Below are 25,078 nucleotides of genomic sequence, written 5' to 3' on the forward strand. Positions count from 1 at the left end.
ACTAAGCATATCCTAGGGATCATGGCTGATCATACTTGGGATGAAAATATGACTATGGTAACCCTTGATGTGACTGCACTGTACACCAGTATCAGGAGAAACATTGGCATGGTGGCATTCAGAAAGCTTCTCAATAACAGATCAGCTACTGCATGGAGTCACACGAAATGCTAATTGATATGATTAAGCTTATTTTGGACAACAAAGTGTTTTTGTTCAAAGAAAAATGGTAGAGACAGAATCAGGGGGTTGCCATGGGCTCTAGATATTCTCCCTCGTACAGAAACCTGTTCATGGGTTGGTTCGAGGAGATGAGAATCTGGGGCCCAATGGGATCAAAATGGAATGACTCCATACTATATTGGGGCAGATACACTGACGACTGTCTGATGACATGGACGGGCTCACTTACAAAGCTGAGAGTTTTTTTGGATACCTGAATCGTCCTGAATATAACATTCCATTTACTTTTGAACACAACAAGAGCAGAATTTCCTTTGTGGATGTCTAATTTTACATTAGAGAGAACAAGATTCACAGCAGACTCTTTCATAAAAAGACAGCATGCAATGCTTACTTCATGCGTTGAGTGCCCATCCGTCTCACCAGATTAGATCTATTCCCTTTGGTGAACTGGTTAGGGTGAGACATAAGACCCAGAGTTTGAGGATTGCAGGATTGCACGAAAGGAGTGTTGGCACGGTTCCAGCACAGGGGTTACGACAAAAGGACACTTAGGAGGGCAGAACAATGAATAAATAAATAAATAAATAGAATCAAAAGGAGAGATACCCGTAGGGAATGATGAGCCTACTAGGACTGATAACAAAATGAGGATGGTAACAGGATATAACAACTGGTCTGGGGTATTAATGCGAATTCTCAACAAGCATTGCCACCTGCATAGGGCGGGCAAATCCCTCAGTGATTACATCACGGACAGACCCAACATTGCGTACAGAAGGGGGGGGGGTGTCTTACATAGCCTGAGTTACCCCAAAGTTGAAATAAAAGACAGTTGGATGACACAACACACGAAAGGTTTTTACGGGTGTGGACACTGCTGTGTGCGCAAATGGGCATGTAGTAAGAAGACACAATTTATGGGAACTTGTGACAGGACCTACAACATTTTGTCCAATATCAATGGCCTTACCAAATTTGTTGTATACATCATTAAGTGTAGATGTAAGAAAAGATATGTCGGTAGCACGATAAGACCGCTACATGAGAGAATAGGCGGACACATGCGAACAGTGAAGCAATGGGACGTGAGATATCCCTTTGCGGCACATATTGCACAATGTACCACTCAGACCATGAACACACGTTCTGAATTTTATGGTATTGAACAGACAGTACGACATCCCAGAGGGAGCAACATAGAATTAGCCTTACGTGGTTGAGAGGCATTATGGACACTTAGACTGCGTAGCACTGAAATCGGACTAAATATTGACCAGGAACTACATTATTTCCTGGGAAGATAAAATGCAGAGAGTTGCCACACTCTTTGCTGAACTATTAATGTCAATGTCACAAAGGGGTTGAAATGAGTGAGGAAAGAAAAATTATTTTGTACATTAGATGTTGAATATTGTTCCTGGTTTCTGTGAGATATATACTGTGATTTTAATTTCTGTACAAACTGTTGTCCGAATTTATGTATTGAACCAATTTTATTACATATATTTCATTAACCTGAGGAGGCAGGAGAAAAATTCTACTTGGTAGGAATCACGCCCCCACACATTGTGCACTCACTCCTATTTGCATACTTTACCTATAGATTATATTCATTCTATCACAGTGAGACTGTTATAATCACGTTCACGTACTGTGTGACACCATAATGTTATCAGATGGCACCTACACATTAATCAATGTCGTTTTTGCTATGTAGGATAGATAGTGTTAAAAGCGCTCCTGATGCAACATATCCCGGGGTCGATGTAAGCAGATTTAATGTTTCTTTTGATAGCCAAATAGACCAGAATTTGATCACTTTGGGAAGTTAGCGTAGACCCCATCCATGGAAATGGGTTCTTACATATTGCCATTAGACAACTACTTAGGGGCATTCTTTCGAATTATAAGGGCTGATATAAGCAAAATAAATACTAAGTTTGGGGGACTTCTATTTTTTTCGATTTGGTAATTTCATGGAAGTAAGTGCAGACGGCAGTGCAAACTATACTGATTTAGATAGTATCATTCCAAGATGGCTAACACGCGAGAGGGGACGTGTATTCAGTCCTTCCTTTATGTTCACCACCAGCAGTGTGAAGTAACCTGGATAGTTAGCCTTGTTTGTGATTGTGGAGGAGCAGTTCAAATATAAAAGCGGTTGCGGTTCTCGCGTGTTCCGTACTCAGCAAAACACGAAGAGCGATGTCCAGTGGAGTTAAGTCTGATTCACGGTAAAGAAAAGGGCATGGTATATGTTGGAACGATATTTCTCTATTTGAGTGAGCGCCCGGTCACGTAGATAGAAAGAAACAAGCTGATAATTACTTACTCTATCAGGCATGCTGGCAGGCATTGATATGGGAGTGCCTTTAAGAAGACTATTCAAGTTCATGTACTCCTGATTTTGTAAGGTAGTACATTGGTTGTTAGTTTGTATTTGTGCAGCCTTGAGAAAGTTGCTGGAAAATTTCCCCTGTAAGCGACGAAACATGTGTCGGCTGTCTGAAGACCAACAGAATAAAGAAAAAGAAACACAAATACGCCGAGAACATATGTTTGGAGAACACTTGCCGGGAGCTCGTATTATATGAAAATACGGGGAACTGCAGCCAGGAAAGGATTATAGGCATCGTGCAAATTTGGATTATATTGTTTGATCTACAGACATTATCCTGAGCGATTGTACTGAAATTTAATTGGAATATCAAGAAACATAGAGGAATGTTAAAAGAAGTGTCAAGCCCTGATGAAGTCTTTTGGAACAATATTCCATTGACGAAACGTGCGTGTTGGCTGTTTTTTGTAATGGTGACGGCTGTATTATTTGATATGGAACCTGTGTCTTAACAAGTCTTCAAATTGAAATCCGAAGAATATGGGAATAAAGTCTACAAATTGGACTTGGACTTTATGGAAGACTGATTTATGGATCATTACTGAGAAAAATGATTGGTTGTAATATATAGATATTGGAGCTATTGCTCAGGGAATCCGAACAAAAAACGTACAAATCTAAAAACTTGTTGTATAATTTGTGCTGATGCTGTGCACTGTAAGAAAATAAAATTGTGAGACACCATTGACGTGTGCTGGGGATTGTTATTCATCTATTCATATGCCTTAAGGTAACCCACAATGCACAACTTAGGAGAATCAGTAAAAGCCTTATATGAAATTATCTCCGTACAACATTTCATCCTCCTGTGGATCGTGAATGTTACCCCAGAGGGTGAAAAAGTGCACCCCATGATATCCAGGGCTCTCATGTCTGAAAATCATCTACAGGAGATCAGACAAAGCAGTATGGTAAGCTTTGCTGAGAGCTCCTTTCTGGACAAAAAACTGTTTGGTTGCCATGACAAAAAAGAGGTTAAGCACCTGCTTGACATCCCAGAGTGCTGAATACCTCAGTTCTAGGGAAAGGACATTCTAATTGCTCAATAGAGGTGACACAAAGGGGTGCTTCCCTATTGAGGTTAGGAAATTAAGGCAGTGGGTCACATCTGCTGCCACAGGATCCCACAAACACCAACGGGTCCATCAAAGCTAATGTGGGCTTGTATCGTTTCATCGTACTTCTGCCCAAGGCCTTGGCAAAAATCCCTCAGTTCCAACTGAAAGTCCTGGGACTGGCCATCGTCCCTTGCAATCCGCAACGCAATGAGTGATAACAACCCCTCCAGGATCATTGGATGAGGACTCTGGTCCGGATTGAGCGGAAGCGCTGGAAATAGTTCCAGAAGAACAGGAAACTAAACTTGCAACTTTCATACTGACATGATACTGATGTGATCATCAACATCTCTGCTTTCTGTCTCCTGACCTGAGCCGAAGCCCTTCTGATCACGGCGAAATAGGTAAAGGAGTAACCCTTCTCCAGTGTCCATTCCTGGAAGTACGCATCTGTGGCTACTACCAAGGGGTCCGGTCTCCAACTCCAAGGATCTGGGAAGTTAATGATCCAGGCAGGACACAAACAGGTCCACTAAAAATTATTATTATTATTATTAATGAATTTTGTATAGCGCCTGGTTACCCTTGGGCATCCCCGCGCTCATCCAGAGAGATAGCGTCACCCTACTAGGCACAAAAAAATTTAGGCAGGAAACAAATACGTTTTTAAAAGTTTACGGAAACGTAAAAAGCTCGGTTCCGAGCGCAAGTAAAAAGGGAGAGAGTTCCACAGAGTGGCCACGTTTATAGAAAACCTTCTACCACCAGTTCTTGCCTTCCTTACCCTCGAAACCTGCAATAGGTGTTGATGGTCAGAACGGAGGGAGCGGAAGGCCTTTCCCCTGCAAACAAAGTGCCTTGAATCTCACCCTCTCCCAAATGCTCCCCACTTCCACTGGTGATAGTGGAGAGGGCCTGGAAAGCTGGCCTGCATGGAGGAAAAGAGAAGACCCACCAGGACTGCCACTTACCTCAATGAGACCCGATGTCTAGTAAGAGCATGCCCCAATTCGTGACAAATCTTTGCCACCTTCAGGGACGGAAGACTGAGGGACACGTTAACGGAGTTCATCAAGAATTCCAGACAAATCACCGTCTGAGAGAGAACCATAAAGGGACTTGGGTTCATTGACAATGAAATCAAAGTTCTGCAAAAGGTTGACCAACAGGAGTGGTGAACTCATAGGTCTGGTCACACCACAAAAACTGTAGGAACCTCTGGTGAGGAGGGAAACAGGAATCGAGAGATAAGCGTCCTTGATAACCAGACACACCATCCAATCCAGAGGCCTGAGAACGTCCCATAGGAGGTGGATGCCCAACATCTTGAAGTAGTGATAAAGGAGCCACTCATTTACCTTGCACAGGTTGGTGACCGGCTGCTGACCCCCACCGGTCTTGTCTTCCAGAAAAGATGATCCTCATAAAACCCCTGGCGTGTGGAGCTGCAGGTGGGATAGCTCCTTTGGCAAGGAGGGAGCTCACCTCTTCGTCCACCAGAGCGGTCTAAGCCTCCGAAAAGTGGATGGGTCGCAGGACCGTATCTTGTGTGGAGACCCTGTAAAATTCTATTTGGAACCCTCTCACAGTCTGTAGGGCCCACGCGCCCCCTGTGATGGAAGTCAAAGTCAGGAAAAAAATTACCAGATGGCCCATTACTTTTAGAAGGGAGAACACTCACTTAATTGGTGGAGGCACCTGAGCCTCTGGCTCTGCCACATAGCCAAACAAATGATGGTACACTGTGCCCAGGCCCAGAGGGTATTTGTGGAAATTAGGGAACTTCAGGCCTTGGCCTCTTCGGCCATATCCAAGATGTTAGTTAGGGGCCTCGGGGTATCCAGGAGTTTGCATGCCCACAAGGACCTTTCTCTCCCCTTTTTCGGCTCTTTAATCGATTTCTGCAGGAAGGTGGCCATCTGGGGATCTATGTCAGGTGTACGAGCCACCTTCCCTTCCAGGGAAATTCTGTCCTGAGGCGTTTGCAGGATTCCTTCTCCAGAGTCTTCCAAATGCGAGGGAAAATGATACTTTACAGCACGACTGCCACAGATATTGGAGGCTGGGTGTCAGTCCAAGATTACTTGCAAACACAAGGAGACGACAGACGGAGCACTGAAACTTTTTACACATTCACCCCCAGTCACAGATCTGGGTTGAATCCATCATCGTTCTTTAGCTCACTTCGCCACCCCAGTCAGGCTCAAGCATATGCAAATCAGTCTTGACCCCAGCGGGAACTGCCAAGCCAGGTCTTCCCTGGACCGAAAACAAGCATCCTGGGACTGGTTTTGGTGCTCTAGCTTGTATCCAGTGGCAAAGTGAATAAGAGATGCACGTCTGGGCATACGCTTGCAACTTAGGGTGAACAAAGCAAACACAAGGAGATGATGGACGGAACGCTGACACTTTTCAGACACTCACCCGTAGTCACAGTTTTGGGTTCTAAGATTACTTGTGGGCAAAGCTTCACTGCTGTTGGGTCCAAGCCCGGGAATAACACACCCATGTGCCGTAATTTATGGGGAGTTCCGTCTGGGACTGTCCCCCCACAGGTCAAAGACCTGCAAATCAATTACAGACCCCCCAGTACGAGAGTTGGGCACAAGCTTGCAGATTACCAACCCTGTGAACAAGGTATCAGGAAAGTATGAAAGGGGCACGATCAGGTGATACAGACCCCACTCCAGGGCATATTTCTCCAGGTGGCAAGGCTTCCAAGCCATGGTGTACAGCTTTGATTTGGCTGGAATTACCAGAATTCAAAGCATTCACCACGGAAGAACGTTGCGCTGTCAAGCACCACCTTGGTGTGGTAGGACTGCACCACAGAGCCGCACCACAATAGCAAGCAGCCGCGAAGGAGCATCAAGCGTTCCCGTGGGCAAAGTGAGCCACCCCTTGTAAAGCGGAGATCATTAAACAATACGCAGCTTCGCAAATAAAGTGTATCTTGACAATTAGGCAGTAACAATGAATTATTAGTGTATTAACACAGGCATAAGGAGAGAAGGATAAACAACACTTATCTCGGCTGCGAGTAGCGAAGAAAGAGGTCGAATAGACAAGGATGATGGACTATGTGCTGGTCTGGGCTGTCCTGATTGGATGGAGCTTCAGAACTGTTCTTCCATAGGATACTGTTGTTTTTTATGCCATTCCTTAGTGTCAAAGTTCATCAATAATTATGTAAATTGTCTCTTTGTTCTAAGGGTAACCCAAAATGAAATTTGAAATACTTAATTTTGGAATGTGTTCTGTGTCAAACACTACTATGTGCCGAAATATACAGAATGTATTACAAAAAAATTGTACATTAATTTTCCAGCTTGCCAAGAATTTTTAACACCAGTGTAATTTTTAAAAGGGTAAACTAAAATTATCTTTCCGATACTATTATCTGATGCACTAGCATTTGTCTTTGGGTCACGACTGTGGATAGTTTAGGACTAACATTAGTCTTACACTTAAGGCTAGAGTCTAACATGAGCTCGCATCAACCTTAGGGTAAGGTTAGATTTACATTCAGAGTTAAGCTTAGGTTCATGTTCCAGGGTGAGTTATAGCCTTAGATTTATTATTAGTTAATTAAATGATTTTTCCACTTTAATGCAAATAGGAATTCCAGTTTTTGGGTTCATAATCATGGACACATACTTACGTGTTTAGATATTTAAATGTCAGTCTTTGGTGTTCAGTATGATGGTGTTAAGTATAAACGTTTTTTATGATCTTCACATAATGTCGAATCTCAAGTACCTATAAGATGTACATGTTATCTGCTGGTCCAAATTGTGCAAAGAGTTTCTCTTGAAACTTGTAACAGGCATATTTGTAAATTTCACAACTTAAATTGAAGTTCCTCAAGGAGAGACCCAATTGACATACTCACAGTTTAACAGGCTGAGTACCTGCTGCAGTGATTTGTACGCTACCTGCAAGCAAAACTTTGATTAGATTCTTGACTACTTGTACTAAGTTTAGCATTTCTTATATTTAAAATAGTTTCACTTGGTTGAACGACGATAACATCTGCTGGGTATGCACGAAGAGGCAACTTTGTTATAGAATACACAATATAAAGTGCCAATGCATTCCACTGTACTGTAACGTGGGTGGAGTTTGGAGGTGTCAAACCCTCACAGCGGGGATTCTTGCAATTATCGTATGATCCATTTGTGGCAATAGTGTGAACAATTAAAAGTCATATTGTGGACCCACGATTTATCAAGTAAGTAAGGCGATTTTGGGAAGAATGTCACACATTTCTCATGAGATACACACATGTGATAGATTCATTTTAAGAAAATAGTGTATATAAAAATACAGGGCAGGTAACTTTTCATAAAATTCATGTCACTAGCGGAAAGCAAACTGCCCAATAAGATTTCGCAGGTTATAACTTTTACGGATTTTAATTTATAAATATTTGGCCCTTCTTTTAAGTTAGTGCTCACACTGCTCATCATCTAATTTAATCCAGTACTGGATTCTGCTAAAAGCACTTAGTACAGAGTCTCACAGAGCTTTTAAAATGATGATTGCAATTGGTAATGACTATCCTCCCTGACGGTACTTTGGTGTCTAATCCCGTGGCTTGCTTATGCACTAAGGGCCTCATTTGTGGGGTTTTGATGTAGGGCAGCGCCACAAGGAATCTTGCTGTGCTGCCCTGCATCAAAACAAAAGGGCAGGAATTTGTCATATCTATGAGATACAGTGCATTCCTGTCCTTTTCCCCTGCGCTGGCGCACAATGGGAAGCCATGCGCCAATGCAGGTATCCTTGCACCATGGTGGAAGGGTGCCTGCATTAGATAGATGCATTGCGGGCTGATTGTATTTGTGCAGGAAGGGACACCCTGCTGCACAAAATCAATCAATTCTGGTGATTTCCTCTTTCTATGTTTGCTGGAAAATGCAGCACACATGGAAAAAGGAAAAAACGAGGAGAAATAAAAACATTTTTCTCGTTACGCCTCCCTTACATCATCCCTGCGGTGGCGTTATATTCCAAACACGTTCCCAGGTTTATGATTTGTCCTAAATCTGTGAATTCTTCTTTAGACTTGGAGGTACGGATCGAAGATAATATAGGTACCCCCAGCAACTTTAATATCCAAGGAGGTGGCACCATGACTCCAACTGAAAATCAAGCAGGCAAATAAGGTTAATGACCAAGTTTGGATGACTTTCATTAATAATGTTGACGTCGTGTGTCTCCAAGAGGCCTAGGCGACAGAAAGCATCCATATAAATGGTTATAAGACTTTTCATACACCTGCCATCCAATCACCTAGTGACAGGCCTAAGGGAGGGCTATGTGTGTATATATCTAATCTTTTAGTCACACATAGGAGCAAGATGATTAGCACAGAAATATTTTTTCAGACTGTTTTTCTACAGTTGGATTGTAATTATGCCCTGTTATTTGTTAATTTTTATAACAATACTGAAACGATCAATTTGGGAGTTATATTAGAGAAGATAAGTAAAGATATTGCCTATTCGGGTCCAAAGTCAAATTTAAAAATTATACCTATTTGGGGAGGGGATTATAATACAAATTTGTGTCAAGCGGCAGGAACTGAGAAATGTGGCTTAACCCTGGATGGTGATGATCCATCATTTCATTTCCAACATACCACAAAGGGTGAACTCCTAAATGAAGTCATGTTTAAGAATGACTTGGGATTTTCAAACCGCCTGTGCACGCCCATTTTGGATTTTGGATATACTTTTATAGGGAGAGGCACCAATACCACCATAGATTTAATTATTATCCCAAATCGATTTGCAGGCCTCGTGAAAGCCCACATCACCCACCCTAACAAGATGAGTGACCACTTGGCTCAGAGTGTGAATATAATAGTCTCTAGCTGGGTGGCGAAGATAAATGGTAATAAATTAGCATGGTTACAGGATATTACACTGGGAAGGAAGAATGGGTATGCTGTCCGTTGGCGTAGCAGGGACCCAAAGAAGTTAAGCACTGAAATAGTGGTCAAGGCATCAAGGGCCCGATGTAGGTAAAACGCATTTACCGATTTTAAAATACCGATCCGTACCGATTCGGTATTTCAAAATCGGAAAATGATATGTAGGAAATAATCATCGGAAAAATACCGATTCGGTAGCATTCGGTATCGAGAGTCGATACGTACCGATTCGCCAACTACCGAATCGGTATAGGCCGGGTCGGACAAGTCCGAATCGGAAAAAAAAAAATGCGGAACCAACCGAATCGGTAAACGCCGAATCGGAATAATAAATACGCCCCATGGGCCGAAAGGCCAATAGGAAGGCATTATACATTCCGAATCGGTATTTACCGAACACATTCGGAAATTACCGAATCGGAAAATACCGATTCGGAGAATGCCGTTTTGCCGAGCTGGTTGAGTGACACTGAAGACATCAGCCAATGAGCTGTAAGCACCCTCCCCCACAGGGTGTGGCAACCCAGGCAGGTGCAACTCATCAGAACTTTCTGGAAAGCTGCATGAGTTGAGCAGACACAGAGAGAGCAGCATTGTGAGCAGGATCCCTGAGAGACATGGACACCAGCACAGAGAGCCAGAAGGCAGGGCGGAAGCGCAATCCTAAATTCAGCACCATGGAGCTACAAACTTTGGTGGAGGAGGTGGTGAGGGTGCACACCCAGCTATATGGCAGGCAGTCCCTGACTGTCCCGGAGAGCACCAAGAGGAGGCTGTGGCTCGACATCGGGGAGAAAGTCAATGCAGTTGGTGTCACCCACAGGAGCCTAGACGACCTCAAGAAGAGGTTTTATGACATCCGTGGCGTGACCAAGCGCAAACTGGCCGACCTGCACAAGCAGGCTGGACTCACTGGAGGAGGAACAAACCGTGTGCCACCCCTCACTCAGCTGGAGGAACTAGTGGCGACGACCATCGAGAGGGCCAGTGTCGTGGGCATTGGGGACCTGGATAGCTCATCCCGAGCTACAGCTACAGGTAAGAAGCATGCGCAACTTGACACACCATACCAGACACCTCCCCTACAGACCCAATGCACAGCCAAACCCCAGGCCAGTACAGCTAGCAACAGACATGAGCAATGCATCGTGCTAAATGTACTCAGCAAAAGTTACCAATAATGCCACAGCAGAAGCATGAGATAAATAACTGTAATACAGCATCAACGTGTTTGTAATGAGATGTGCAATGCTTTAATAGTTGTGACTGGAACACATTAGCACCCACTTGACAAATGCTTCTTTGTACCTAGGGGCACCATCAGGCGGGGGAGCAGCATCAGCTCCAGCACCAGCTCCAGCACCAACAGCCAGTGCGGCAGTGGCAAGCACCAGTGCAGCAGCACAGGAGGAGGAGGACAACAGCTGTGCCCTGGCAAATGAGGAGGACACAGGACATTCCCTCACAACTCCACACTCCCCCCGACTGTCTCAGTCTCAGTCGCCCTCATTGGTATTCTCCCCGGACAACACACCACCACAGAGCCACCCTGCACCTGCCACTTCCCCGGCCCGGAGGAGAATAGTGGCTCCATTAGTCATCATGGAGGGGGCAGCGGGTCAGGCTCCTGCACAAGACCCCGTGACACCAGCGACACCAGAGCACACACAGCAGGGCAGCAGAATTCCACGTAGGCCACGTGCTACCAGCAGCCCAATACCAGCACCGGGAGGCAGCGTCTTCGCAGGGCTGGAGACCAGCATGGTCACAATACAGAGGATGCAGGCGAAATCCATCCTGGCCTGCCATCGCCAGTTGCGCCTGCACAACCTGCAGATGGGTGAGATGACACAGGGCTTCAAGACCTTCGTTGACAGCAACAAGGACATAGCAACATCAATTGGCCGAATGACCACTGCCATCACCCAGCTCTGCACCAGGTTGGATGACCATGAGCTGAGTCGTCGCAGGGATGCAAGAGTCACGAACAGGTCACTCACCCGCCTTGCGGCTGCGACTGCCCAGTCATGCCAACGTGGGGCAAACATGGAGGCCAGCCTCACACAGTCCATGTCCGAGGTCACTAGGGGCATGGGCCGTATAACAACAGCCATGGAGACACTACTCATCTCCAACACCGCAGTGAATCCCGTCCTGGGCGAGGCTGGGGACAGCAGCAGCCGCAGCAGCCCGGCCAGCGCTGCGTCAGAGCCGCGCCGGAGCACCAGGCGCTCAGCTGAGGCTGCAGGGCATTCTGAAGGGGGTGAGGTTCATCCCAGTGGGCCTGCTAAGCGCAGCAAAAAATAGGACTGCCACTGCGGGTGAGGCAACCCGGACATTGGACATTCCTACCCCTTGTTGTTTAACTTTTCTTTTGTTGCACATCAGTGCAGTAACGTTGATGCAACATTATTAAATTTAATTTCTGAACACATACATTGACCTGTTTGTGCATCTGTACTCACTCAGAAATAGTTGTCTGTGATCTCCTGACGCCTGTATCTGCCGTCAGATGGTGCAGAGACTCCGGCAGGTAGTGGTAGTGGGACAGCATTGTCATCGTCGTGGGTCCTCGTAGTCGGATAACTCTACCTCAGTGCCTTTCCTGACTGCAAGGTTGTGCAACATTGCACAGACAGCAATAATCTTGCAGCAGGTGATGGGGGTATATTGCCTTGCACCTCCGCTCTTGTGCAGACATCTGAACCTGCTCTTCCAGATGCCAAAGGTCCTTTCCACTACGTTCCTCGTGCTTTTGTGTGCACGGTTGTACCTCCTTTGGCTGGGTGTTGAGGGGTTGAGGTAAGGTGTGAGAATGAACGAGCGTAGGGCATATGCACTGTCGCCTGGAAGGAGAAGGGGTAACATTACTCACATGCATACATGTATTACACACTGCAATTTTGGTAATGGGGGTCTGACACTGTGTCTTACCTAGGAGGTATCCTTCGCCAAATTCCCCTGCCATCAGCCGTGCATAAATCCCGCTACTCTGGAAGATATAGGAGTCATGGGTACTCCCCGGAAACTTTGCAACCAGGTCAGTGATCACACACTTGGCATTGCATATCACTTGCACATTTATGGTGTGCCGTGACTTCCGATTGCGGTATACGTATTCGGTGTCAGCAGGGGGGCAAATCGGTATGTGTGTGCCATCTATGCAGCCAATGATGTGGGGGAATCTTGCCATCTGATAGTATTCAGCTTTTGTCTGTGCCAGTTCTGCATGGGTGGAAGGGAAGGAAATGTAGTGGGCCATCCTCTGGATCATGGCATCAAGGAACTTGTGGAAGAACCTTGACAGGCTGCTCTGGGTCACCCCTCCTGCCACAGCAACTACACTTTGATAGCTGCCAGACGCCAGAAGATGTAGGCAGCATAGCACCTGCACCTGCACAGGGATTGCATGTGCCCTTGGGGTGGGGTGCTGCAACAGGGGTTGGAGGTCCCTGATGAGGTCTCTGATGGTGTCTGCCTCCAGCCTGTACCTCTGTAGGATCTCTGGATCTGTCAGCATGCACAGGGTCACCCTCTGCCTGTACACCTGCTCCTGTCTCAGCCATTCCCTCTCACCTTCCTGCTGTAGCCGTAGCCGTCTAGCTATGACATAGAAAGCTGCCATGTTGCAAGTAGAACTGCATTTTGGGTCATTTTTTATAGGTTGCACCTGGTTACCACCTGATTCCAATCCATGGTAATTTCCGAGTCAGAAATACCGATTTTTGAGCAAAATCGGTATTTCTGTGCTTACCTACATCTCAATCTTAGGGTTTTCGCATGGAATCGGATTTTCACCGAATCGGAATATATACCAATTCGGCGATTTTACCGATTCGGAAAGTCACCGAGTCGGTCGGATTCCGAATCGGGAAAAAGTAGTAATCGGAAAAAATCTCCGAATCGGTAGATTACCTATTCGGAGATTTTTTCCGATTCCTACATTTTTCCGATTCGGAATCCGACCGACTCGGTGATTTTCCGAATCGGTAAAATCGCCGATTTCGCAGGATTTCGGCCTCCTACATCCCGTTGTCTGTATTCCGATCGGTAACGGCCGAAAATACCGATTTTCGGCCGTTACCGACCGACCTACATCGGGCCCCAAATCTTATTTTGATATGCCTAAGTGATAGCCCCAAGCATGATGAGGTTTTAACTGCTTTTAACAGTATTACAGGGATTGTTAAGATATCCTGTTTAAAAAAGCGAAAGGCTCGCCCAGTAAAACAAAAGGTTGGATTGACAAGAATTGTACACTTAGCTATAAAAATCTAAAAACTGCCTTACAGTGTGAGGTGAGAGATACGTCTAAGATCAGAGAATATAGAAAAACGTATAAAGAAGCCAGGAAACATAGGATCATAAAACTGAAAGACAAGGCTTGGAATGATTTAACAGAAGCTACAAAGTCCAAGGACAGTGCCAAATTCTGGGCTGCAGTAAATGCTCCCTTTCTTATGAATACAGTGGATGTACCAACCATTGAGCCAGCGATTAGTGAACAGATTTGGATTCATTTTTTCACTAATGTATACGCAAAACAGAAACCAAATTAGGGCATTCAAGAGAGGTCAGAGCCTTTGAATATCAACCATTCATTCGTCCCTATTAAACTTGATATCTCGTTGCAGGACACTAATGCCGCAGTTAAAGCTAGTAAGAGTAGAAAGACGGCCGGTCCCGATGGGATACCGATCGACCTCTACAAGTCAAACCTGGAGGTCTGTGGCCCCATTTTAACGAGAGTATTGCAAGGATGTTGAGAGAGAGGATTCATTAAAACATGGTCCGAATCAATTATAGTTCCCATTTTTAAAAAGGGTGACCGAAATTATCCTGCCTGCTACCGTCCGATATCTTTGGTGGACCCCTTGATGAAGGTTGCAGGCAGGATTATTTTAAATTGTTTGCAGGGATGGACTGAAGAAGAAGGGATCTTAAGCGACGTCCAATATGGTTTTAGGGCAGGTTTAGGTACAAACGAGCAGATTTTAAATGTAAGTATTTTAATTGGTAAATATACTAGGACAAAATCTGAACAGTTTTATTTGGCCTTTGTAGACCTCTCCGCAGCTTTTGACTGCATAGATCACGAAAAGTTATGGGGGGTGCTAAAGGAACTAAATGTTGATCCTGTTTTAATTCAGTTTTAAAGTATCTTTATACTAGAGCCACGGCAAAGGTCTGCTATGGAAGTATGGGAGAGTGCACTGCCCCATTTAAAATTGAACAAGGCGTAAGGCAGGGATGTGTGTTGGCACCCCTCCTGTTTTCTTTATATACCAACGCTTTGGAGCAGGAGTTGGTGCCACATACTGGGGACCCGCCATATGTAAATTCCCGCCCCATCACATCCCTCCTCTCTGCCGATGATACTGTGCTTATGGCTCGCAGCCAAATTGGCCTACAGAGGGCACTTTCATTTTACTCTATCTTTATGGATAGGCTTGGCTTGAGATTGAACGCCAAGAAAAGTTTTGTAAGGGCCTGCGGAACATTTAAAAATAAACTAAGAAAATTTCAGGTGGGGGGGGGCGAAGTATTTAATTATTTGGACGTCCTGTTTGACAGGACAGGTTCCTGGGCACCAGCGGTTAAGGCAAGGAATCTTTTATACATAAAGTTCATAGCAGCCTTTTCTAACTTTTCCCAAAAATTGGGGGAAAGGCCTTTGGAAATCATGCTGAGGATCTACCGCGTAAAATGTGTGAGTATAGCCCTTTACGGGGCAGGATTCTGGGGATTCCAAGACTGTAGCCTAATCCAGCGTACTGAAAATGCTTTTTTAAGGTCTTTATTGAGCGTTCCAATTAGCGCACCTGTTTTTAACTGCCATTCAGAGCTGGGAGGCACATACATTGCTGACCTGATTAGGGCCCAGCCAGCCGTCATATGGCATAGAATTTGGACTAAGGAGAGGGCTACCCTAAACAGGGATATAATGAGGGATGCCATGAAACTTGATAATGCACACAAAAATCTGTGGCTAAAATATGTGGAAGATTTTATGCATGATATCGGCCACCCCGAATATTTTTCCCTGCCTGAAAGTTTAAATGTTATTAAGCGTATGGAGTTCAAAAGAATCATTATGGCCCATCTAGAATAAAATAGGCTAGCTCTTGCCCTGAACAAACCAACAGTGATTAAACATCAGCTAACTGCAACCATGTCTATTATCCAACCATATTTGCAATACATACCGAGCAGATACGAAAGATATCTCTTGACCAGATTTAGATTTGGGACTTTCCACCATCTAATCTCTTACCCAAATATTATTGACTGGTCAAGAAACTTGTGTCACTGCCCACTTGATAACGTATAAAAACATAGTACGATTCACGTGGTTTTATTTTGTAGGTTTTACCTTACTGAAAGGCAAAGATGGTTAAAACCATTTGCTAAAAAAGGGAGGGTGGAGGCAATGTCGCCCTGCTTTTATTTACTTACAGATGCTGGACAGTTTTTATTGTATTGGCTCGTTGGCGGGATTCTTAAAGAATGCAATAAGGATCAGGAAAGTTAACAATTCATGACCTCCAGGGAGAGTTGACTTGACAATCCTTCCGAATGATGAATCATCTATCTGAAAGTATAGTATGAAATTACTAGTGCAATATCATGGATTGTTGTACATAGATGTATTTATATTGTGTTATTAGATGATGAATTTGTTTTATATGCTTTTATGATTTTACTACTTGAAATCTAATCAAGCTTGTTTTGATTGATGATTGATTTGGTGCCTGCATTAGATAGATGCTTTGCGGGCTGATTGTTTTAGTGCAGGAAGGGACACCCTGCTGCACAAAATGAATAATTTCTGGTGATTTCCTCTTTCTATGTTTGCTGCAAAATGCAGCACACATGGAAAAAGCAAAAAACGAGGAGAAATAAAAAACATTTTTTCTTGTTACGCCTCCCTTACACCACCCCTGGGGTGGTATTATATTCCAGACACGTTCCCAGGTTTACGATTTGTCCTAAATCTGGGAATTCTTCAGATTCCATGGGTGTTGGTTGGGAACACCCAAAGCAACACCCATGAATGCCCTTTCACGCAGCGTTCTGCGTGAAAGGGGCATCTGTTTACAAGGTCATGAAAAACCACATAAAGTGGCTTTAATTGGCCTTGTAAATATGCCGGGGCACATTGCCCCATCCGAAACGTAAAGAAAATTAAGGTCGGCAGCGCAAAAGTGCTTATAATTGAGGCCCTAAGCCTTTATCCTTGGGCACTTTTAAGATCGTGGATGTCATCGACTATTCCATTTGCGTTGAACTTTGTCCTCCTTGGCCACTTCAACCAAGCAATATAACTAGGCCAGAGCATGAAGCACTTTGTTTGTGAGCCTTATGTTTTTGTATGCAATTGTTATGTTATGTTATGTTATGTTATGGGGGGGTTTTATATAGCGCTCAGCTACTCCGAAGGAGTGTCCCGGCGCTTTCAGACCAACAGGTCAGCAACTAACACATAACACAACAGGAAATAGGACCAGTGGAAAAAGAAAACATAAGACTAGAGACAACAACAACAAGGTTTTAAGTCCTTCTTAATTCTATCTACTATGCTCCTTGATTGTACTCTGTCTATGTCAGACTACTTTTGCAATGCTCTTGCTACAGCACAAAGTACTTTAAATTAGTTTTCCTCTAAGATCATGGTTATATACTTACATTGTCACTGACTTTGTATTGCACCTTGTTGTTTTCATCCAATTTCACCAAAAACCTCACAATGCAATAAGCAGTTATATTTACCAATCCTTTAAAGTGTATGGACGCAACAGCTACTGTCAATGCTCGTGAGTGCACCTAGTGCAATTAAGCCTCGCACCGTAGAGTACTGGCGAATGCTTCAAGCATTTTACTGTGGTGTGTCTTTAAGATTATAAGTACAATGGTCTTTGAATATACTTTTTTTTCTAATTGCACCTTATCCACCTTAATATTGGCATATTCTTTAAAGCATTTGTTAATGCATTGTGTACTTTATCATTATATGTCTATAAGATCATGATTCTTATGGTCATTGAATCCCCAATTGTTCCTTGTTGTCCTAAGTCTAATCCTGTAGCTGGCTAATGCACCAAGCACTTTATCTTTGTGCGCCCCTGAGAAAGAACATTGATGTCATTGACTATTTATTTGGCCTATATTCTGTCCTTGATGGCCATTCAAACCAAGCACCAGGGGAGGCTCCTTCATGTGGGCGGAGAAACGTCACCCCAATACTTTCTCGCAGTGTGAGAAGCAGAAACATAAATCTGCTTCTCACACTGCAAGAAAGCAGAACGTTTTGGTTGGGAGTGGCCGGGCGGGTGGGCAATCCTGCTCAAGGGCAGGGTGCTGAATGTTTGCTCGGGCCCGTGGCTGACCAAACCAGTCCTATGCACTCTGCATTTTCTCCATGTAGGCTACATGCAGCCTACATGGAGAAAATGGCCTCCCCATAGACGCCTCTGTGGTCGGCGTCCCAGCCAATCACAGTGCTGCCATAGCAGCATTGTGATTGGCTTAGGGGAGGGGAGGAAGCTGCCTGGGCTGCTTCCTGTGAGGAGCAGAGACTACCCGGGACCGGAATGGGCCTTTGAAGGTAAGTTGACTTTTTTTTTTTATAATTCCGACCCCCGCGCTACCTCCTCCCTACCGTGTGACCCCCTCCACGCTCGACCCCCCCCGCGCCCCACCCGTGCCGGCTGCAACTGCCAAGCACTACAACTAGCAAGAGTATGAAGCACTCTTTGTTTGTGAGCCTAAAGTCCTTGTATGTAATTGCTATCACTTACACTTTTGATTGCTCTCGGTCCATATCAGCATACTTTTGCAATGCTCTCGCTAAAGTACAAAGGATTTTAACTCAGTGTGCCACTAAGACCATGGTAATAAAATGACAATGACTTTGTATTGCACCTCGTTTACTCTTTCACACAAGGGCGACAGCATTTTCAATGTGGTTTTAAATTAATTGTCTTATATTATATGTTTTAGTTGTTCATTTTAATTAACTGAACATTAAAAGTATTGTCCATTCAAAAAAAGTAAGTAAGTCGGATTAGGGAAGAATGTCACACATTTGTATGAGATGCACAATGCGATAGGTTCATTTTAAAGAAAAAGTACAGGTTAAAATACAGGACAAATAACTATTCATGAGCCAATGGAATGTTAGTGTAGCTGCTGGGTGGAGAAAGAAATGAAGTTTCATTTCGTTCCGCGACATGTACGCCTTCTCTTCTTTGAGGTCTTTTATATCTGCTCTGAGGACTGTCCTCTTGTTAACAATTCACGGTTATTCCTTTATCTTAGGTACAGATCGAAGGATTCATTATATGATCTCCAAAGGAGGCAGTGAGGCCTTGCTGCAGACCCTAGTAAATGTTGGACGGGCTCCCAATCTTGACTACAGCGTCCTTCTACCCCTGCTCCGACTTCTAGCTATAGTTGGTCAACGAGGTACAGTAACTTTTGGCAAATGTATTTCAATTTCAAACTATAATATGACAATCGTAAAATGTTGTTGCTTTTTATTACCTTTCACATGTCTAAGATATGGAATTCTAGCCAGCTTTACAAATATTATGATTCACCATTCCCTAAGTGCTGACACCCAATACCCAGCATTTCCATCCATGCTGACAAACCATGCCTACATTGAGCTAATGAGTTACCAAATCTTAGTGACACACAGACTTTTGAACCGCATTCTGTGTCAGTAATATACTCGAAGCCATCAGCCACTAGGTATTTGAGACCACCGGATAAAGTATCATGTCAACGGCATAGAAAACGCTGCAGCACATGCATGAATTAACATTTCACTCTAGGGTACCTGAAGGGTGAATAGTCGCTATAAAAATCTTCATTACATAGTAACATTAAAATGTACATCTAACCAAACTAACGATGCTAGTTAGTCCTGGTCGGAATTGAAACTCAACACTCAAGACAAAAGTCTAAAGTTTCCTACTCAGTTTCTGCTTGTCTCGAGGAAAAATGAGTATACAGTGAATTAATTGAGTAGCTTATAATGCACTAGTAGCTGAAACTGTTTGGTCACTTTCAATATTGTTGTACAGATGGCAGGTTTGGAGAGAAAGCACAGAAGCTGGAAGCCACTGATATGATGTTGCGCTTGGCAAGGAACAATCTCTCTAGGATGCAGTATCTTACACCCTGCCTGTGGGTGTTGCAAACATATGCTTCAACTGGTATGTATCACCTCAGTCTTTATGTCTCTGTAACTTATCGCTATGCGGTGCCTATCCCTATTATGCATGATAATTGACCACTTAACGGATTAAAATGAGTGGAAAATGTTAGGTCCAGTGTGTAATCGTTCACCACGCAGAATATAGAGGTTTTTTTTTCTCAGGGTCCTCAGACAATGCATCCAATGTGTAGTGGGTGGGGAGCTGGGTTTTTTTCCTAGTGTTTTTTAGCAAGCGTTCTCTTTTATTGAGCACAAAGGGCATGCATCATTAACCGATGGCCCTTGTAATAAAGTGGATGGGATGACTTTCACGTTTGTGACAGAGTAACCATCTACCAAACTCCTATCAGATGCTATGATTGGTCTGTGCAATTGATGCAGTGGATTTGCATTTTGTATCTAATGTTACACTAAATTTCAGTTTATGTAACTTTATGTCACATTCTTCTGCCCGTATCTCAAGCAACATTTTACACAAAGGTATGCCTTCACATGAAACATTCTTGTAAGATAACATGCTGTTTAATCTCATATAACTCCACATAATTTTTTGCAAAATTCCATGACTTCATGAAACATTGTTTCCACCACTAGTCAAAATGCAATCCAATAGGTTTCTTCAGAAATTTCCAATTTTACATATGGGACCTTAGGTTATTTAATGATCTTCACCGAGCATTTTTATCAGGTAGTTCTCTGGTAGTTAGTGCCCTGCTTGGGGTATGAGGAGGAGTGAGATGAGGGAATAATGACATCTAATATTAATATGTTAATTCTTTTGAAATACTAAGTAATACAATTTTAGAGCCATAATGTATCTATTGGCATCCACAAACAGATAATTTTGTAGTTTAGCTGGAAGAGCTAAACATTTTTTATAATCTAACATTAGGAAGAAAGGAAAAAATTATTAGTTATTTGTATTTTATTTTTAGAAAATTGAATGCACCAGCATACTGATTAGCATCACAGAAAATTTCTCATTTCACTCTAAACACCATCAACCGGCTTTAAGATCTAAATTGCCTGGTCAAAAGTATGCATTCCATACACATGTGGTGCACTGATTTTAAAAATCTGTGCAGTGCAGTGGCAGCCCACAAACCTACTTACAAATAAACAGAATAGACACATACAATAGTGAATCTATAGTAACTGATTGATTAAAACCATTGTCTCATACCAATGAGATGTTGTTGGCTGTATATGCAAGTAAGTGAAGAATGATTTTTGGTATTCTGTAACTGCCCTTCAATAAAATGGTGATCCAGCTGTTCAGCGGTCGTGGCTATCAAAAGACTCTTAGGGTGGCTCTCTTTAGAGAAACGGAAGGCCATGGTCAATGGTTAACCTTCAAGAGGTACCTGGGAATGCAGGTGATGCAGCGGAAACAGCATCATTTTTACAATCATATATATTATCACCAACTCCAATTTTATACTGGATCTTTATAATCATGCGTTCAGGCCCATAAGAACACAACAATCAGTAACAATTATCAGGTCCTCTGATGGACCTTTAAATCAAGGTAGTAGGGACTCGATAATGAAAACACAGATGATATTCTCTTCATGAGGACCTATAATAAAGGAAACACCTAACTAAGAACATCTGTCACAATATTTACAAATTCTGTCAATTATCTCAATAATAAAGACAAACTCTGATAACCTATCAAGTCACTTTTATCTAATATTTCAGAATATGGTTAATACACAAACACAATCAGAAACATTGCAGCTTTCTTAATTTGTTTGAAATGTTACATGTAAATCACAAGTAAGAGAAATACAGTTTAGAAATAATTCATCACATTATCAGTGACATGCATGAGTGGGGAGAAAGAGAAACAAAAAGAAAATTCATTGCAAATATCAATATGCTATTTTGATTTTCTATGAACCTAGATCAACGAAAACTAAGCACAATGTGCAATAGTTGAAAACCTAACCCTTTGGCCGAAAAGGTATAGCTTAAGGCAACAATAGCAGCCGATGAAGTGCAAAGGTAATCAGGACAGTCTTGGTCAGGTATAGCAAGAAAACAGTCAGCCAGAGTAGCACAGAGAAACAGCAGCAAGGGCGCTCCTCTCAAAGAAGCAGCTTCTCTAAAAAAGTCTCTTTCATGCACTAGTAATTATACCCTCAATGTTAAATGTCCAACCTCCTTAAAGTATCATTCACAGAGTCTTTGCGATCTTATTGGTTCTCAAAAAAAGGTGATCTTCACTGCATTTGACTCATCAAAGTTCTCTCAAATGGTCCAATGTTAATATAGAAGATGTCATCCTTCCGCGGAAGCAGGGAAAGAAACTCGCAACATTATCCACGTCCTCATGCACACTGCAAATCGGTTTGCAATATTTGTCGACAAGGTCTTTTACAGAAGGATAATATTTTATTCTGAAAGGAAACTCCTAGAGATTACTTTCTGCACAGGTAAACAAACATTCTAAAACTAGTAAAGGACTAAATACATTCCTTCCGAGGCCTACATTTTAGGAAAATCACTCCAGCAAGATAGGGAGACCTTCATAGGAAAACCATCACCTGCAACCAATAGTTTTTCTAGGATATAAAACACACTCCATGATAAATCAAATATAAAGAAAACACACAAGGAAATCATTTTGCCAAAGATTCATTATCCCGATTAAACCAATAAGCATAATCTAACTAAGATCATTAGTAATTATTATGTCTCTCTTATATTATGAAAATAGGAAAAATAATCATTTAAAAATACATTTCCCATAGGCGTTTTTGTAATTATTATTTCATAATTCTACATGCAAGCTTTTTTAAAATGCATCATTTTATGTCAAATCTCTCCCTCATAATGTTTTAATCCACATAAAGAATATAAAAATACTTTATTTATTCATGCTTTTGCATGTCTAATGCTACTTTTATTACTGCAGGTGTTGTACTTTGTCTTGCCCTTTTTTAAGTAAACTTATTTAAAGTCACCCGTGTTAATTATCTTCACACCATTAGTCATTAGTTTTGTTAATAACACAAATAAGAGCAGATCTGAGCAAGCAGGATTTAATTCACAAAAATCATGCATTATCAGAGGGAACAATAAGGCACAATTCCATATAGTCAAGAGATAACAAAATAAATGCAGATCCAGTCAGAGGTGGATATGGAAGCAGTAAAAATAGGTAGGTAGATACCAATAAAAGTTCAAAGGATGAAATATGTGAAATTCAGATAAAAAAGCGCCGTAGTATCCAGCAGTTTTTAGGATTGAGTCCCTCTAATGAAGATTCATTGGGAGGGTCAATTAAAGCACATGGTAGTGAAATTTATTTTACATTCTAGGTGTTTCTAGACCCCAAGCTTTTTACTAGACTAGGATCAATGGCTACGACAGACCACTAGTGGACCATGCCAGCATAAGATAGTATTTGGACTCTGTGAAGTAATCACGGTCTCATTTCTAGGAATTTCTGGAACCCTTTAGACACAAAAGGGAGTACATCGTATGAAATATATGGCCTAGAAGGGTGTGAACTTTGCATAATTTGCTTTCGTGTAATGAAGTGAAACATCATAAACATTGTCCAAAATTTTGCATAAGCATTAGTGTGACCAGGCGTCCCGGATTTGCCTGGACAGTCCTGGTTTTTCTCCAACTGCCCCGCAAGATTTTAGGATATTAAGCTCATGTCCCAGTTTTTAGAGAGGGTCACCTGCCAAGTTGATACTTTTTCTATGTTTCTAGCCTACTGCCTTGACAATTATAGACTCTTTCTGTTATTTCCATTGTCTCCTCATTGTGACTTAAGGGACTAGGGGCCACATGCATCAAAGACAAAACTGGTCGTAAACTAGCAGATTTGCAGAATCTGCCCCTTTGCGACAGGTATTTTTGCATTTGGGATGCATCAGCCCAAATGTAAAAATTGCAATTTAAGGAATCTCAAAATTTGCGATTACTTAAATTACAATTGCATTTAAGGAATCGCAAATTGCGATTCCTTAAATGCAATGCATTAACCAGTAAAAATGTGTGATTTTGCAAATAGGAATCACAAATTACCGTCAATCTCAAATTGATGGTAATTTGCGATTTCTGAAGTGCATTTTTCATAGACCCATGTTACACACACACACATGACCTTGGGGCATGTGTGTGCGCAACATGTGGATACATTGAAATTTCCAAGGTGTCCTTCTGGCACCCTTGCACCCTTGAAATTGCATGCGCAATTTGCGAGTACATATTGGTTACTCAAAATTTGCGCATTCAATTCCCATTCATTCCTATGGGCATATAGGCTCATAGGTATGAATGGTAAGCAATTCCTTAATTGCGACTCGCAATTTGTGATCTGAGACTCAGTACAGTTGTAATATATGGTGGCTTCGCTAGGATGACTTGTATTACATAGCTAAATTAGTTATGTCAAAAAGTTACTTTAATCTGAAGTGAGACTCAGCCATGGAATTGTCGCTAATTATGCAATATCTCCCTCGTCCTTGTATTCTCCTCCCCAGTCACAGGTTTTGTTTGACATTGTGGTGAGCTCAAGCCTGGGCTGTAACATAATACTTGAGTAGGGGTTTAGGAAGGAGCTATTTTGTATTCCACATAATATTTAGAATGAAGTGGTGCCTTAACCCTGAATTCTAAACTTGCTCTCCTGCTTGTGTTTTTGTTGTACAAACCAATTGCCTGATGGTCACAGCTGTTCCCATAGTAGTGCCAGCATAACTACAGATTAAGGTTTCATTGTATGCCCCTTGGAACTCTGTAGATCTTGAATGCCTGGCTTCCTTCTTTGTTGGTAGATATTCAAGATTGTTTGGTGCAGAAGTTGGTGTTTGTGTGACTTAAAAGTGTAATACCTGTAGTGTCACAGAGGTCGTCTGTAATTTTGGAGAAAAATGCAGGTCCCTTTCTTCGCGAATAGCGGCATTTGTTGCCTTGATGATGTGCGCTGAAGACGTGAATTTCGCTATTTTTTTTTTAAATCGCATGTTGGCTTACGAGAATTTTTTATTCTCCTTTTATTTATCCAGTCGCCACAGGAGTCACCCTTGGACTTAATGGAGCTCTGGAACTGCTTTTCAAAGTCATCACTCCGTTCAACAGGAGGCACAGCCAGACAGTCAAGTAGGCTTGCAATTTTAATTAACAGCGCTTTATACACTACACCAGAATGCAGTTCTCCTATATATATAATTAAAGTACTTTTGAGCTATATGCATTGATACACTATGAGTTCAAGTTGTTTTTTCGTTTGAAGACCTTTAGGGTCCAGTAGA

General features: G+C 42.6%; 1 protein-coding gene across 2 annotated transcripts in view; it reads left to right on the forward strand.

The window, feature by feature from the left end:
- Positions 1-25,078, forward strand: part of AGBL1 (AGBL carboxypeptidase 1) — a 4,192,795-nt gene that overhangs the window by 486,833 nt on the left and 3,680,884 nt on the right. For both annotated transcript variants that reach the window (XM_078683166.1, XM_078683165.1), the window contains exons 3-5: positions 18,899-19,045; positions 19,669-19,800; positions 24,833-24,926. In XM_078683166.1, coding sequence (XP_078539292.1) covers positions 18,899-19,045; positions 19,669-19,800; positions 24,833-24,926 — 373 coding nt within the window. The remainder of the gene's footprint in view (positions 1-18,898; positions 19,046-19,668; positions 19,801-24,832; positions 24,927-25,078) is intronic.

This window comes from Lissotriton helveticus, chromosome 3_1 (assembly GCF_964261635.1).
Source record: "Lissotriton helveticus chromosome 3_1, aLisHel1.1, whole genome shotgun sequence".
NCBI lineage: Eukaryota > Metazoa > Chordata > Amphibia > Caudata > Salamandridae > Lissotriton > Lissotriton helveticus.